General features: G+C 43.9%; 2 protein-coding genes across 4 annotated transcripts in view; one reads left to right on the top strand and one right to left on the bottom strand.

Annotated features, from left to right (window-relative positions):
- ADCY1 (adenylate cyclase 1) overlaps positions 1–17,862 on the top strand; it is a 173,388-nt gene that overhangs the window by 145,552 nt on the left and 9,974 nt on the right. Inside the window, exon 8 of the mRNA XM_083578000.1 lies at positions 9,623–9,778. Within this exon, the coding sequence (XP_083434126.1) occupies positions 9,623–9,778 (156 nt within the window). The remainder of the gene's footprint in view (positions 1–9,622; positions 9,779–17,862) is intronic.
- Positions 1–17,862, bottom strand: part of LOC310745563 (uncharacterized protein) — a 34,787-nt gene that overhangs the window by 3,475 nt on the left and 13,450 nt on the right. For all 3 annotated transcript variants that reach the window (XR_014540143.1, XR_014540144.1, XM_083578377.1), the window contains one exon: positions 2–72. Coding sequence is in view for 1 of the 3 variants with exons in the window: in XM_083578377.1 (XP_083434503.1) it covers positions 2–72 (71 nt within the window). In the remaining 2 variants the exon portion in view is untranslated. The remainder of the gene's footprint in view (position 1; positions 73–17,862) is intronic.

Genomic DNA, 17,862 nt, shown 5'->3' on the forward strand with positions numbered 1-17,862 from the left:
CATTGAGATGCTGAACATGTACTTTCTTTCTGAACCAAGGCTTCTTATTGTGGTTAGGGATGTCAGAAAATTCTGAAGAAAATGGAAACAGGAAATTGACCATGGAACAGAAATAAATCTAGTAATTCCCCCATCTTATTTGCATAATTTCCTTTGCATCAAAATGAATGGGATAGAATAACACAATGGCAATGTAACTTATCCAACGTACGTAATGAATTATGTAAGTTACATTATTTTTCCACAGCAAAGAGTGTGTCAAATAATATAGCTTTGGGTGACCAAATGGAGCAAACAGCACGCAGACCTAGTGGTGGGAGGAAAAAATCCTTAAATAAGAGACACGGAGGAATGATTAATGGACTTCAATGTCTGTACACTAATGTTCAAAGCATGGGAAATAAACAAGATGAGCTTGAGCTCTTGGTACAGCAAGCTAAATATGACATAATAGGCATCATTGAAACCTGGTGGGATAAGTCCCACGATTGGAATGTAATAATGGAGGGATACAATCTATTTCAGAGAAACAGACCAGACAAGAAAGGAGGAGGAGTGGCGTTATATGTCAGAGATGTGTATACCTGTGAAGAGATCCAAGATTTAGAACCTCAAAGCCAAAGTGAGAGCATTTGGGTCAAAATTAAGGGAGAGAAGAATAACAGTGACCTCATTGTGGGAGTTTACTATAGATCCCCAAGCCAAACGGAGGACATAGATGATGCCTTCCTGGAACAGATGGCCAAGCATGCAAAAGGAAGGGAGATAGTAGTAATGGGGGACTTCAATTACCCGGATATTTGTTGGATGTCAAACTCAGCCCAGAGCATAAGGTCAAACAGATTCCTCACTGGCCTTGCAGACAACTTCATTGTCCAGAAAGTGGGAGAAGCAACAAGAGGAACAACCATTTTAGATCTGGTCCTAACCAATGTTGATGACCTGGTTAGTGGGGTAGAAGTGGAAGGATCATTAGGCGCGAGTGATCATGCTCTTCTGAAGTTTACTATACAGCGGAAAGGAGCAGCCAAGCATACTAGGACTCAATTTCTTGACTTTAAGAAAGCCGACTTCATAAAACTTAGGGAAGTGCTGGGTGAGATCCCATGGACAGTAATACTAAAAGGAAAGGGAGTTCATGATGGCTGGGAGTTTGTTAAGAGGGAGATAGTAAAAGCACAACTTCAGGCAATACCAATGAGACGGAAACATGGAAGGTGCCTAAAGAAGCCAGGGTGGCTATCTAAAGAACTTTTAACTGAGTTAAGATTAAAAAAGGATGTGTACAAAAAATGGAAAAGGGGGGAAACCACCAAAGAGGAATTCAAACAAATAGCCAGCACGTGTAGACACAAAGTCAGAAAAGCTAAAGCACAGAATGAACTGTGGCTTGCTAGAGAGGTTAAAAGCAACAAAAAAGGCTTTTATGGGTATGTTCGTAGCAAAAGGAAGAACAAAGAAACAGTGGGGTCACTCAGAGGAGAAGATGGTGAAATGCAAACAGGGGACACAGAAAGGGCTGAACTCCTCAATGCCTTCTTTGCCTCAGTCTTCTCCGATAAAGAAAACAATGCCCGACCTGAAGAATTTGGAGCAAATGATTCAGCAGAGGAAACACAGCCCAGAATAACTAAGGAGATAGTACAAGAATACTTGGCTAGTTTAGATGTATTCAAGTCTCCAGGACCAGATGAACTGCATCCAAGAGTATTAAAAGAACTGGCAGATGTGATCTCAGAACCACTGGCAGTCATCTTTGAGAATTCCTGGAGAACAGGCGAAGTCCCGGCAGACTGGAGGAGGGCAAATGTTGTCCCTATTTTCAAAAAGGGGAAAAGAGAGGACCCAAATAATTACCGCCCAGTCAGTCTGACATCAATACCAGGGAAGATTCTGGAGCAGAACATTAAGCAAACAGTCTGTGAGCACCTAGAAAGGAATGCTGTGATCACCAATGTCAGCATGGATTTCTGAAAAATAAGTCATGTCAGACGAACCTGATCTCGTTTTTTGACAGAATTACAAGCCTGGTAGATGAAGGGAACGCAGTGGATGTAGCCTACCTTGATTTCAGCAAGGCATTTGACAAGGTGCCCCATGATATTCTTGTAAAGAAGCTGGTAAAATGCGGTCTTGACTATGCTACCACTCAGTGGATTTGTAACTGGCTGACTGACCGAACCCAAAGGGTGCTCATCAATGGTTCCTCTTCATCCTGGAGAAGAGTGACTAGTGGGGTACCACAGGGTTCTGTCTTGGGCCCGGTCTTATTCAACATCTTTATCAACGACTTGGATGATGGACTCAAGGGCATCCTGATCAAATTTGCAGATGACACCAAACTGGGAGGGGTGGCTAACACTCCAGAGGACAGGATCACACCTCAAAAGACCTTGACAGATTAGAGAACTGGGCCAAAACAAACAAGATGAATTTTAACAGGGAGAAATGTAAAGTATTGCACTTGGGCAAAAAAAAAATGAGAGGCACAAATACAAGATGGGTGACACCTGGCTTGAGAGCAGTACATGTGAAAAGGATCTAGGAGTCTTGGTTGACCACAAACTTGACATGAGCCAACAGTGTGACGCGGCAGCTAAAAAAGCCAATGCAATTCTGGGCTGCATCAATAGGAGTATAGCATCGAGATCAAGGGAAGTCAGAGTGCCACTGTATTCTGCTCTGGTCAGACCTCACCTGGAGTACTGTGTCCAGTTCTGGGCACCACAGTTCAAGAAGGACACTGACAAACTGGAACGTGTCCAGAGGAGGGCAACCAAAATGGTCAAAGGCCTGGAAACGATGCCTTATGAGGAACGGCTAAGGGAGCTGGGCATGTTTAGCCTGGAGAAGAGGAGGTTAAGGGGTGATATGATAGCCATGTTCAAATATATAAAAGGATGTCACATAGAGGAGGGAGAAAGGTTGTTTTCTGCTGCTCCAGAGAAGCGGACACGGAGCAGTGGATCCAAACTACAAGAAAGAAGATTCCACCTAAACATTAGGAAGAACTTCCTGACAGTAAGAGCTGTTCGACAGTGGAATTTGCTGCCAAGGAGTGTGGTGGAGTCTCCTTCTTTGGAGGTCTTTAAGCAGAGGCTTGACAACCATATGTCAGGAGTGCTCTGATGGTGTTTCCTGCTTGGCAGGGGGTTGGACTCGATGGTCCTTGTGGTCTCTTCCAACTCTATGATTCTATGATATATGAACTTCGGTAGAATAAAACAGTGCTACATGTGTCAATTATAGAGCAGAATGAAAAATGGCGTCTTCTTGTATCCCTAATGGCGGTACTGATAACTAGACTAACTTCCTTGTCTTCTCAGTACTAGAGCTTAATTGAGAAGCGCATCTCTTGAGAAAGATCGGAGTTGTACTTCTGAAATTCCAGCCCTTTTTGGCAAGCACATTTGCAATTTCAGATACTATATGGCTGACTGTAAGCTTTATTTATCGGGATGTACAATTCTAATATTGGCTATTTGAGGTTTTACATTGCATAATTAATAACAATAACAACAACAACAATAATAATAACTTGTAATGCCAATAAAGGTATTTGTATTGTATAGTATTGTAATAATAATAATTTTATTTTTTATACCCCACCTATCTGGCTGGGTTTATGTATAAGCTGCCGTAGGGCAGACAACACAGTTTTTGTAGGTTTCAGTGGAGATAGACAGAGGCCTTGTTTTAATTTTGCCATGTATTTTTATGTAGAATGCCTATGTTATTCGCTTTTGATACTATCTTATATCAAGGCCTGTAAATAGTTGCTCTCCTGATTAATTACAGCAAGTAGGAATTACCTTCAAGTGGTCAGACAGAGGAGTTTTTCAAAAATTGCTTCCAGTTTTCTTTTAGGCTATATATGACTAGCTGACACAGATTTGCCTAAGCCAGTGGTGGCCAAACTTGGCCCTCCAGATGTTTTGGGACTACAATTTCCACCATCCCTGACCACTGGTTCTGTTAGCTAGGGATGATGGGAGTTGTAGTCTCAAAACATCTGGAGGGCTGGGTTTGGCCACTACTGGCCTAAGCAGATGGGCCTGTACAAAGCTGTGTTCGGGCTAATAATTCTTGTGGAATTATATGCCTGTTATTGTTGGGGTCTCAGAGGCAAATGCCAAAAGCAGAAGAGGTGATGAAAATGATGTATAGATGGTATATTACACCTGTTAAGTTAGCAAAAATGTATAAAGTCAGTAATAAATGTTGGAACTGTAAAGAAAAAGAGGGAACATTTTATCACATGTGGTGGGAATGTAAAAAGGTGAAATGCTTCTGGGAGATGATATATAATGAGTTGAATTTTTTTTTGAAATATACATTTATAAAGAAACCAGAAGCATTTCTATTGGGCGTTGTGGGGAGTGATATAAATAGAAAGGAATGTAAGCTCTTCTTATATGCAATAACAGCAGCAAGGATATTATTGGCCCAAAAATGGAAGCAAGAAGAGTTACCGTCGACTGAAGAATGGAGGATGAAGTTAATGGACTATGCAGAATTAGATAAACTAACAGGAAGGATTCGAAACCGGCGAGACCAGAAATTCACGGAAGACTGGAGTAGATTTACGGATTATTTGAAAAGTAATTGTGAAGAACAGATGACGTTTGTAGGGTTGCAAGAAGTTTTGTGAGGAGTATTATTAGAAGTATTGTAAAAATGGATAGAGGGGAGGATGATTCTATGATTCTATGATTCTATGATTCTATGATTTGTTAAGAGATGTAAAGGCAATATAAAGTTAAGAAATGCATAAGAAGTGGTTAAAATGGTGGATTATCAGAGGTGCTGATGGAAATCCAAAAAGATTGTATAAGTGATAAGTTTTGTGGTACATTTTATAATTTATATGTTAAAATTAATTTTAAAAAATTATTAAAGACAGAAGCAGAAGAGACTTGAAGAATAAGGGAGCCACAAGAAGCCCATGGAAAGAAGGAAGACAAAGAGACTGAATGGTGTTGGGACTGAAGGAAATAGCTTAGGATGGACCATGAGAAGACATCACCAAGCCCCATGTTTGTTAATTGTGCACGGGTCAAAGAGCTGATGTGCTTCTTCCTATTTCTGAGGAATGCACACCCCACCCAGAGAGGAGCTGAAGCTATCATCTATCATCACTGCATAAAAGCAAAGAGCAGCCTCTCCATTATTGTGTCAGCAACTGATTTATTGAAGCGACAGATGTTCCTTTGCAGCTTGGCTAACAGCATTAGATCTCTGGGATGCATCAACGGAGTATCTGGGAAGCTGGCAAGGCAGGATGCTGCCTGAATTCTACTGGTCTGTTGCTTTTCCACTGAGCCTTAGATCAGTCATTGTGTCACTTAGCAGTGCATTCCGGTGCACCAAGAATTTTCATAGTTATTTTTCACTTGCGGACTGATTTCCAAACTTCCTTAGTTTTTCTATGTAATCTGTTTTAATGGGCAACAATTTTTTACTTTTTGAATGTTGTCTAGATTTCTACAACTGGTTTAGGGTATTTTTGTACTGCTGAATCAGGAAATGGCATCCGTTTCTCTCCATCAGGTCAGGTTTACTGTAAACTGAATGGTGGGCATTGATAAAGGTAAGTACACGTAAATTGCATGTTGCTTCACCATTTTTCAAACTTCAGGGCTTGAACTTCCATTTCTTGGAACTCCTGGAATGCTCAGCGGCAGGGAGATCTCTCTTCAGAGTCCAACAGTAGTCAGCCATCATGACTGCGTCCCAGCGACCCTGATACCTGGTCTCCATCTCTTTCATGTCCTGATGGAATCTCTCCCCCTGCTCGTCACTCATTGAACCCAGGTTCTCAGGAAACCGGTCCATATGTGAAAATAGGTAGTGCATCTTGACGCTCATGTTGCAGCCCAGGTTTCTGAAAGCAGTCAGCATGTTGTTGACAAGTTCTGCGTAGTTTCTGGCCTTATTGTTGCCAAGAAAGTTCTTCACTACCAGAACAAATGCCTTCCACGCTTCTAGTTCCACTTCGTTCATTGAGTTTTCAAACTCTGGATCTCTGATGAGCTGACGGATCTGAGGACCGTCAAAGATGCCAGCTTTCAACTTCTCCATGGTCAATCCTGGAAAAGCCTGGCACAAGTAAGTGAAGCAGTCACCATCCTTGTCCAGAGCCTTGGTGAACTGCTTGATTAAGCCGAGCTTGATGTGCAGCGGTGGTAAGAGTATTCTGTCTCTGTCCACCAGAGGGTCGTTGATGACGTTCCTTTTTTTGCAAGGCACCAATTCCTCCCGCACAGGCCAGTCCTTCTTCGTGTAATGCTGAGCACAGTTCCTACTATCCCACATGTACAGAAAACATGGGTACTTGGTGAAGCCAGACTGTTGTCCCAACAAAAAGTTCACCATCTTCAGGTCAACACAAATAAACCACTTATGCTGATCATAACCAATTTTCTCCAGCACATACTTCACTGCTTCATAGTTCTCCTTCAGTGTACTCGAGGGAGCCAGAGGTATAGAGGCAAACTGGTTGTCGTTGTGTAGCAGAACACATTTCAGTGATCGCTTGCTGCTGTCAATGAACAGTCTCCAATCTTTGGGTTAGTACTGTGGCACTCCAAGCTTGAGCAGAAGCTGCGCAATATCTGCACAGTACACCAAGTCCTTCTCTTCCGAGAAAAAACGGAGGTACTCTTGATGCCTGTTGTGGAAGAAGCTGATGCGAGCACTGTCAGAGAGGAGGTTTTTTCCTTCACTCTGGATGCCAACAGTTCGGCAGAGTCCTTTGACAAGCTGAGGTCGCGAACTAGATCATTCAACTCCTTTTGGGAAAATGGATGTGGAGCATCATCTTCAAGAACCACTTCTTCTTCTTCATGTCCTTCAACACTGGAGGCATCTTCGTCACTAATGTCAGGAAGTTCTCCGAAGATAGGCACTGGAATTTCATCACAATGAGCTACAGGATGACGTGCTGATAGAAGATCAGGATTAACTTAGTTTTGATTCCCCAACTTTATGCTTTGCCGCACCAATTTATGGAAGATTTCGAGGTTTTATGACTTCAAACTGATCCCTTTTCGACATAATCACCCAGAACTATCGGACCTGAATACTTCTTGTCATTAAAATAATCATTTCCAATCAAAACAATTATTCGACATGGCATTTTACCCCCACCAACTTCTTCTAAAATGCTCCACACAAGCGTACATGTGAACAAAAACATAAAAAAGACATGTGCCATAGCTCAACAACTTGACCTGATTGAGCAAAACCAATGTGATTTTTGGATTCAGCACATCAGATTCGTCCTAAATCAACTGAAAAAACGCAGACAACAAATTTGTTGTTGACCAGTGTATTCTTCTACCTCATCATATCACGAGAAGTAGGAGACTGAACTGTTTTTCCTTTATATTGAGTAAGACACAGCAGCCATGGTCTGAACATTCACATTTCTTGCTGATTTAATAGGGCATTATTTTCCCATGAGCCTCTAAATGTTGAAATGTGGCCAAATCACTGTATTCTCAGTTCATTGTTCTTTTTGATATTAACATGAACTGGCTTCAGCAAGACAGCAAGAATGAAACTCAACGTTAGCAGCAACAGATGGCTGGGAATGTGTTCCATTTCCAAGCCCTGCAATTGCTTTAAAGGAGGATGTATGTAACACTCCATTTTCTTCTAATCTGCTTTGACAACAAGCTCCTTCATCAAGGCAGGCTCATTAAATCTAGAGTGAACACAATAATGTATAAAAGCTTTTTCATGTACCATTTACACTTTTAAATGAGGACAGATTCTAAAATATTCACCACTTTTAAATATTTTATTTGAGGCCTGTTGGTGCTGAACCTGATGCTGAACTTTGACAATGATGGCTGAGGCCGATGGGAACTGAACTCCCAAACATCTACAGGACCTCAGACTGGGAGAGGCTGGTTTTGGACCCCTCTCACTTTAATGAAGTTATTTCTTTGCACAGGATCCTGTCTATGGAGAGGGGTTATAAGTTGGTGGGAGATCCCATTTATCTGGCCATATATATGACACCTTTCTGTGATAAAACCAAGCTCAAGGCAGCTTCTAGTAACAAATTTAACCACATCAAAATTAACTCAAAATTTAAACAATAAAACAATTGTAGAAGTTCCCCATAAAACTCCGCAATCACAACTGTATACACAGCAGCAGGCTAATATATGCAGCGTTTTTGTATGGACAAAGACTTTACATGATTTGTGTGAAGCTACAAACCAAGGCATTCCCAGTTAGAGGGTGATGGGGAACAGGACTGGGGAAGATCTCAGCTTGAGTCCTTGGAGAGCTTCTTCTACTTAGAACTGGCAGTGCTGCTCTAAATGAACTAGTTCCCATGACTGACTTTGGTAGGTTCATCAGAAAGTGCTTATAGGAAGTCCACTTATAAACACCATCTCCAACTCCTCGAAAGATTCCATCAACGGTGTCTCCGAAAAATTTTACACATCACTTGGGAAGACAGGCGAACTAATATCAGTGTGCTGGAAGAAGCAAAGATCACCAGTGTTGAAGCAATGATTCTTCAACATCAACTTCGTTGGAGTGGTCATGTTGTGCAGATGCCTGATCATCATCTTCCAAAGCAACTACTCCATTCCGAACTTAAAAATGGAAAGCGTAATGCTGGTGGTCAACAAAAGAGGTTTAAAGACTGTCTCAAGGCAAATCTAAAACAATGTAGTATAAACACTGACAACTGGGAAACACTGGCTTGCAAGTGCTCCAGTTGGAGAACAGCCTTTACCAAAGGTGTCATGGGCTCTGAAGACACTCAAACTCAGGACACAAGGGAGAAATATGCTAAGAGGAAGGCACACTTGGCAAATCCACACCGTGATCAACTCCCGCCCAGAAATCAATGTCCCCACTGTGGAAGAATGTATGGATCCAGAATTGGCCTCCACAGTCACTTACGGACACATGGTTAAAACCGTGTTTATGGAAGACAATCTTACTCGGCTACAAGGGATTGCCAAAGAAGAAGAAGAAGATTTAGTCAGCTTTGTATTGGCAACTGTGCCGGCAGTGAAATTTCAGCAGCTGGGTCAACACAAGGCATTTTGCCACCAATGAGAGGCACTGGGTGTGCATCAGGTTCTGTCTTGGCAGGGCTTTTGGTGTAGCCCCCTTTGTGATCCTGGAGCAAGGTTGCCCCACTCGCCTGTCACATTTGGCCCATGAGAGGTGGGGCAGATATGGCTTTGGCCCAAGGGGGGAGGTTCACCACCCCGGCATATGGCAGGCCTGCAGCATAGCCCAATGTTATTATCTGTCTCTTGGCATGTTGGGATTTTTAGGGAAATACAGTTGGAAATGCAGTTGAAGTTGATTGTCAAAGAAGTGAGGGGATTTATTGCTTTTCCATTTATTGGGGGCATAGGGGGGCTCCTGTCGATGGGCATATTGTATTTTTATGTTGTGAACTTCCCTGTGATCTTTTATGGTTTTATTTTGCTCTTTTATGAAAACCCAAGGTATGTGTCACAAATATTTGTTTTGTGTTCATTAAACCTATCCAACTTTTGTTCTGATTGTAATGCATTAACTACAGCTGCTTATATATTTAATTATTCTAAGGTATATATTTATATTATTATCCTTACAGATATTTCCTGGTCTCATTCTCTCTGACATAAAGCCTGCCAAAAGAATGAAGTTCAAGACTGTATGTTATCTGCTGGTTCAACTTATGCATTGTCGTAAAATGTTCAAAGCTGAGATCCCTTTCTCCAATGTGATGACTTGTGAAGACGACGACAAGGTAGCGTATGGCAAAGCAAGGTCATTTGTCAAAATGTGTGGTATCTGCCCTCACCTCCCATTTCACTGGGGCCTTTTTTTAAAAAAAGGTACTCCTGGCAGGGCCGTCTTTAGCATATGCGGCACCGTGGTGCAAAGCTCTGCCCAGCGCCCCCCAAAGTTGTTGAGCTTTTTTTAGGGAGTCTCATGCTGCTAAAAACATACCACCGATTACGCCAGGGAAAGCAGCATGCAGATTGCACACTTTTGCCCCTTCCCATCCTCAGTGCCGTACCAAGGTCAGTTGGTGCCATTTAGGTGATTGATGGGTTAAGCAAATAAATTTCGATTACAGTATTTGTATACTGTATTACCAAAAGATCATAGTATATGATTCCATGATCAGCACAGATGTCTTTTGGAGATATTTAAAGGACTGTAGGACTATCTATACCCAGAAGTAAAAACTGCTAGAGTACTGGTCTGCACCTAGTGACTCATTTCCAAATTATTAATTTTGGAGGGTCACTTTCTCATAACAATAAACCTCCACCCACCCAGCAAAAGAAACACGGTTCTTTTCAGATGTTGGTAACTTACACTGCCGCCACCACCCACTGCTTTAGTGAACAAGATGAAACCCTGCTGAGCACAACAGGACAACTCCCATGGTGCTCAGCCTCCCATATCTACTTTCTGGAAATGGCCCTGGAGGTAGGAGCAGAGCGACTGAAGCACAGGGTTCCCAACCCCCACCTCCCTGAGATGCTCCAAAAGGATACCATGGTACTGAAAACTGCCAGTCAATGAAGGGGAACAAGCAGGGTCACATTCCACCTATCTTTCTCCCAACAACTGTCATCAACCATGGCTACTAAGGCAGGTTCAGTGGCATGGCCAGCCCTGAAGCCAGACTAGAACGTATCCAAGTTTCCTCCAAGCGAGCCTGAACCTGGACTGTTGCCACTCTTTCTAGTGCTTTGCCCCCAAAGGGGCCACTGCCAGTGTAATAGTTTTTTAACTACTGAGCCCAGGGAGATCTTCTTAAGGCAGGAACACCCCCCCCCCCCGCATCCAGAGCTACAATACCTCTCAGATAAAAAGGAACCTGTGAAATTCAGAGCTACCTAAAATCCTGTCTTGTGGGCAGATGCAAGAGTGCTGTTTATATTGTGCTGATAGTTATTATTTTTCAAATGGAGCTACTGCACCCCACTCTGGGGTCCCTTGTGAAGAAGGGGGGGGCTGAAAATATTTCAAGCAAATAGCTAAATGAGGAAAGCCCTGTTAAGTTTTACAGCCTAAAACAGGTTAACAATACAAAAGATTACAACTATTTTTCTTATAATCTGCTTCTGAAGTCAGAGTGGTGAGTTGCTTTGATGGGTTCTGTTGAAAAGGGGCTTTCATTGTACTCCTTTTGCCGCCTGCTAAAAACATTTTTGTTTACGCAGATATTGAGAATGCTGATGTGTTCTTAGTTTATTGCTGCTTCCAATTCTTTGGATGTTTTAATTGTTTTCACTAATAATTTCGTTGTATTATTCTTTCTGTAAACTGCCTTGGGGTGTTTTGGGGGGGCGGGGCAGGGCAGTTACAATCACTTGGAATAGAAATTTCACGAAATAAATAAAAATAAATAATATGTTTTAAAACAAACAAACTCAGAGATAGCCACATTCCATTTGCAACAGAAAGCCAACCAGCTGACCTGCAAGATGTGATTTCTCTACAAGCCTCACAGTTCTTACACAGTTTGGAAAAGCTCTATTGAAATCAGTGGCGCTCCACTCCAGAATTGTACACCTACTTCTCTAGGAGTAAGCTCCATTGCACTCAGAAGTGCTTACTTCTAAGTAGGCTTAAACTGTTATGCTGCAATCCTCTGCTGCAGCCTAACAGTGCTATCCTTAGCACTCCTGTCCAGAAATATGCACATTTACCTGGGAGTAAGCTCCAAATGAGACTGCTAAGGGTTAGCTTCCCACCCTCCTGCCTTTTTGTCAAATCGAACAGCTCAGCCCTATCTAGGCTTGTTACTCGTAAGTAAGTCCTACAGTGGGCCTTACTTTCTAGGACTTTGGTTGCTCTTCAATGATTATCAGAAAACTGCATGTGCTTCCTATAATTTTCGCATCCTCTCCTACATTGTTCCTTATTTATTTTTATTTTATTTTAATGAAGGCATCTACCCACTCCACCCAATACCCTGGCGGTAAATCTTCCTGAGTCTCGGCACCCCTTCCGCTGCCTCACAAACAGGATGCCAATGAAACTTACACTAGAGTGCAAACAGACGCCTCGCTCCCTCCCCCCCCCCCATTTTCACCCACTTCTTAAAAGGAAAGGAAAAGAGAAGTGGGGAGAGAGGGAGGGACAGAGAAAGAAAGAAAATGCCGCATCCAATACACTAACGCCCAATGTCAGCATAGAATCTCCAGCTTCCAGGGTGGGACATGGACGGGAAGGGAAGGCAGAGCAGGGAAGGGGACGCGTTGGCGACTCACGCCGTTCCTCCCCACAGCAGGGGAGCACGGCGGCTTCAGCAGCCGGAGCTTGGCGCCCCTAAGAATATGGCTCTTCTGCTGCAATTCGGGGGCGAACTCGGCTCTGCCCCGGACTCCAACGCTCAGCGCCCCGAGAGCCCAGTGCTCTGGCGCCTTGCGCCACTAGAGCCAACAGTTAAGATGGTCCTGGCTCCTGGACAGAGCTTCAAACTGCAGAGCTGCACCCAGAAACGTGCCACACAAGGATGTTTGGGTGAACCCTGGGTTGCATTAAATAAAGTACAGTGGTACCTTGGGTTTCAGATGCTTCAGGTTACAAACATTTCAGGTTACAGACTCTGCAAACCCAGAAATAGTACCTCGGGTTAAGAACTTTGCTTCAAGATGAGAACAGAAATCGCCGGATGGCGGCACGGCGGCAGCAGGAGGCCCCATTAGCTAAAGTGGTACCTCAGTGTTATGTACTGAGTTGAATAGGATCCAAAATGCAGCAGTCTGATTGGTCCCAGAACAATGCAGCAGTATGATTGATCTGCAGGAGCCACCCAATCCAGCTCCAGATGGAAGTGAATCCACAACCTGATTGGCTTGCAGGAGAATTCCGGAATTAGCCAATCACATGTAGCCCATTGTGTAAATAATTTATATAAAGCAGATACTTTCATTCCTCCTCACCACTATGAGCTGAATAAAGAGAATGAAATCCACTCTAGACTCTGAGTATATTTCGCTCAGGTTAAGAACAGTTTCAGGTAAAGACGTCCAGAACGAATTAAGTACTTAACCCGAGGTATATTCTTTGCCACTAGATGATGCTGTTCTATGGTTGCTCCATAAGAAAAAAGCTCATTTCACTGTTATTTCTAAAACACATCTGCAGTTTTCAGTCTCTGGCTGAAACAGAGGGTGAAAGAGTCCTGATTTGAACATCTTCAGCCCTAAATTTACACTTCTGTCTCCCCCCCCCACTCCTTCCCCCCCCCCCAATGTCATTGCAGAAAACTATGTGATCTGTTCCTTTCCCTAACTGACATGGAGTTTTCAAGAAATGGAGCAGTTGTGCTGATCCCTCCACATGTCCCTGGGCTGCACCCAATCCATGCACTAATTCTAAATTACCCTGGTGGCCAGATTATTATTTCCTCCATTAAGAAATGTGCCATGCAGGCCACTCTCTGCCTTCATTACTGAATGAATTGCCGGAAGGATTCCTAAGTTCAGCTGTCAGGCATTTTGCGGTTGCCGCCAGCATGGGACTGACAACCTGCCCTCATTTGAGGAGAAGAGCTGTGCCAGAAAGGGCTGCACGGCATATAAGGCAGCACGGTTTTACAAATTTAGTCATCATCATCTTATTTGTATGGTGCCTTTCCACAGGTAAAACCAATGCTTTTTGCTGGGAGTATGCAGGGGTACACATACCCCTAAACATTTTGTGAATCTTTGTACTTTGTCCATTTACTGTATTTAGTTTCCCCGATTTGAACTATAAAATGGTGATTTTCTTGCGTCAAGAAAAAAAAACATTTTTTTAGAAAAAAAAGCACTGGGTAAAACCATGCTCAAAGTGGCAACATGAAAACATTTACATAATAACAAGCACAACAGAAGCAATCATAAACAATAAGTAAAACACATGAAAAAGTACAACCAAATTTGAATAATTTCCACATGAATCATAAGTAAATCTAAAAATACAGGAAATCCACACAGGATTATTATTTTGCTTATCGGATTAAGGAGACTAACAGAAGAGATCGTAAAGGAAAAATAGAAATTATATGAACAAGATATGATGTGGAAACACCAAGATAAGACTGAATAGAATTATGAATTTTGTTTGGACTGATTGGGACTGATTTGGACATTAACGCAGTAATAAGAAGATGATCTGAATCCCCCTTTGGATCTTGAAGTATGGGTTCCCCCAACAAAATTTAAAAAATTGGCTTTGTAATTTGGAATTTATGTGATGTGATTTAATTTGATGTGATTGGCCAGTTAATAAAAATTATTTAAAAATAAATAAATAATAAAAATAAAGTTACAAATGGATATTTTGGGGTTGGGGGTCTGACAAACCACCTCCAAAAGCTCAAACATAGGAAGCTTCTTTCTCCCAAGGCACACCCTGGATCAATCTATCTCAGTATTGGCAACAGCTCTCTGGACTTTCCGACTGGGGATCTTCCCAGCTTTACCAGCAGATTCCAGGGACAGAACCTGGGTCTGTCTGCATGCTGAGCTGAAGCCACAGCAGGACTACCTTGGAGACACCCTAAAGTGATGCTTATACATAGAGAAGCGCTCTGTGTATATGCCCATTTATTCATGTAACCTTTTAAAAAATAAAATGCCGGTAGGTTTCATTTCATTAGACTAGAGAAGTGGCAGATGGCCAGTGCCTGAAAGCCAGCCATTTCCCCCTCCACCTCACGTCTTCAGATAGATTTTGGGGTGCATTGTTGGTCTCAGGTTCATTAATAAAAAGTCGCTCCCATGACACACCACCACTCCTCAGAGCATTTTGTCATTCCGTATGTTGTTCAGGTATCTGAGAAGCCAGCAGAATTGTGTCTTTTTGCTGCTAGGATAAAATGTATGTGCTGTATGTTCGAATACATTGTTTAAGGTGATTAATGGATAAGTTAAGAATGTACCTTGCTGGTACTGAAATGTATGGCTGTGGGTTTTGAAGGCCGCTCCCTGCAAGGCCCTTTCCACCTGGCCTAGGGGGCAGAGACCAGACTCACCCAGCTCTGCTTCAGAGGCTCCAGGGAGGCCAGAGAGACATTGCCCTGCTGTGAGTTCTGAAGAGCCCAGACTGACTGGAACAAACTGGGGCGAATGTCAAAAATGCTTTTAAATGCTATTAAATAGTTTTTAATCTGTGGCATTTTAAATTTGGGGGTTTTTTTGTTTGTTTTTGTTTGTTGGGGGTAGGGTGAACGTTTAGTTGGGGTAAGTTTAGTATAGTTGTAAATTATTTTTGTTTTTTAATTAGTTTCTATTGTTTTATTGTATAGTTTGCATTCTGTTCTCAAGAGGAGAGGGTCAGGGCTGCCTGGGAGTGGGCCCCAGCAACAGAATGTCTGGGGCAGGTTCCACGGGGGTGGGGGATGCACTGGGACACCCAGTCTCAGTGATCATGGGTAGGAGGAAGAGTTACGCTAAGACCAGATGATGTCATTCCCGAGGAGGCAGGTTTAGCCGTTGTTTGAAGACTATCCCTGACTCCGGGTGTGGTCTTGACCAGAAGGATACTGGAATCAGCAAGGGAAACCCACATGATCTGAAGGTGCTGCTGTGCAATGCCAGGTCAGTGATTACTAAGACCACTGCCATCCACAACTTGATCATGGATGGAGGACTTGACCTATCACGTATAACAGACACTTGGTTGGATGAAGCAGATGGGCCTGTTCTTACCGCTGTTTGTCCACCAGGTTTCTTGTACACACAGCAGCCCAGGTCATATGGGCGGGGAGGGGGGGTTGCAGTGATTTTTAGGGGTCATTAGCTTACACCAGGCGTCCTATTGGGAAGACCCAGTTTTCTGGAAGATGGGCAATAGGGGCAGTACAGGATTCCTTTTGGTGTACCGACGTCCCCGCTGCACCAAGGATTCCCTGGCCAAGCTGCTTCAGCTCGTGGCGGATGTTCTCCTGGAGACACCTAGTTTGGCTGTCCTAGGGGATTTTAACATCCATGCTGACACAACCTTACAAGGGGCCACCCGGGACTTTGTGGAAAGCATGGCCTCCATGGGGCTGTCCCTGAATAAGTCTGGCCCAACTCATAGCCATGGACATGCCTTGGACCTGGTGTTCACCTCTATGGATGTGGGTGATCTGACACTAAGTAAAAGTGAAACAAAAAAGTGCCATAGTCAGATCACTTCTTGGTGCAACTAGACTTCTCTGCAACCCTTCCCCTCTGCAGGGAGGTGGGACCTATTCGGATGGTCCACCCCCACCACTTAATGGATCCAAATGGTTTCCAGAGAGTGGCAGGGGATATTTTATCCCATGTTCATGGCCTTTCAGCTCCCTGGTGGCCCACTGGAACCAGGGCTATTGACTGTTTGGCTCTGAAGCGCAGTTGCATGGAGCCTGGACAGCCCTGTGGTTTCCCCCAGATCTGAGGGCAATGAAACAATCGCTGAGACAGTTAGAGTGCCGGTGGTGGATAACTCATTCAGAATCTGACCGGACACAGGATAGAGTTCAACGTTGAGCCTACCAAGTGGTGATGGGGACGGCAAAGAGGACCTTCTTCACCACCTCTATTGCATGTGCAGAAAACAGCAGCAGGAGACTCTTTCAGGTGGTTCATAATTTAACGGAACCACCTTTGCCATTGGGGCCCCGTAAGGACCCCTAGATCTCCTGCAATGATTTTGCAAAGTTTTTTTGCAGATAAATTTGCTCAGCTTCGGAAAGAGGTAGACTTCACCATGGGAGCAGGGCCGGGGCGGGAGAGTGCTAGAGTCCTGTCCTGTTGTGTGGGATCAATTCCAATCTGTTACCCCCGAGGATGTGGACAGGCTGCTTGGACAAGTGAAACCAACCACTTGTCTCCTTGATCCTTGCCCATCCTGGCTTATAAAAGCTAGCCGGGAAGGGCTGGGCGATGGGCTTCGTGGGGTGGTGAATGCTTCCCTCCATGAGGGAGCCTTCCCAGACCCACTGAAAGAGGCGGTTATTAAACCACTTCTTTAAAAAACATATTTGGACCTGGACAATATGGCCAACTTCCATTCTTGGGCATGGTGAATTGAGCGGGTGGTTGCTGAACAACTCTAGGCATGTCTATAGGATGCAGACCATCTGGATCCCTTCCAATCATGAGAGTGAAACTGCCCTGGTCGTGCTGGTCGATGATTTCCTGCAAGCTAGGGACTAGTTTCCTAGTTCTGCTAGCTAGGGCTAGTTTTCTAGTTCTGTTGGATCTCTCAGCGGACTCTGATACCCTTGACCATGACATCCTTCTGGACTGTCTAGAGGAGCTGGGAGCTTTGGGCACTGTTATACAGTGTTTCCGCTCCTTCCTCCTGGGCCATGTCCAGAAAGTGGGGGGGGGATGAGTGTTCAGACCCCTGGGCTCTCACTTGTGGGGTGCCTCAGGGTTTCGTCCTCTCCATGCTTTGTAACATCTATATGAAGCCGCTGGGAGAGATCATCAGGGGGTTTGGGCTGGGTGTTCATCAGTATGCGGATGATACCCAGCTCTACCTCTCTTTTAAATCAGAACCAGTAAAGGCGGTGAAGATCCTGTGTGAGTGTCTGGAGGTGGTTGGAGGATGGAGGGCAGCTAACAGATTGAGGTTGAATCCTGACAAGACAGAAGTACTGTTTTGGGGGGACAGGGGGCTGGTGGTTGTGGGGGACTCCCTGGTCCTGAATGGGGCAACTATGCCCCTGAAGGATCAGGTGCGCAGCCTGGGAGTCATTTTGGACTCCATGGAGGTGCAGGTCAATTCTGTGTCCAGGCAAGCTGTCTACCAGCTCCATCTGGCACACCAGCTGAGAACCTACCTGCCCATAGACTGTCTCACCAGAGTGGTGCATGCTTTAGTTATCTCCCGCTTGGACTACTG

This window comes from Podarcis filfolensis (genome assembly GCF_964270895.1).
Source record: "Podarcis filfolensis genome assembly, chromosome: 12".
Classification (NCBI taxonomy): domain Eukaryota; kingdom Metazoa; phylum Chordata; class Lepidosauria; order Squamata; family Lacertidae; genus Podarcis; species Podarcis filfolensis.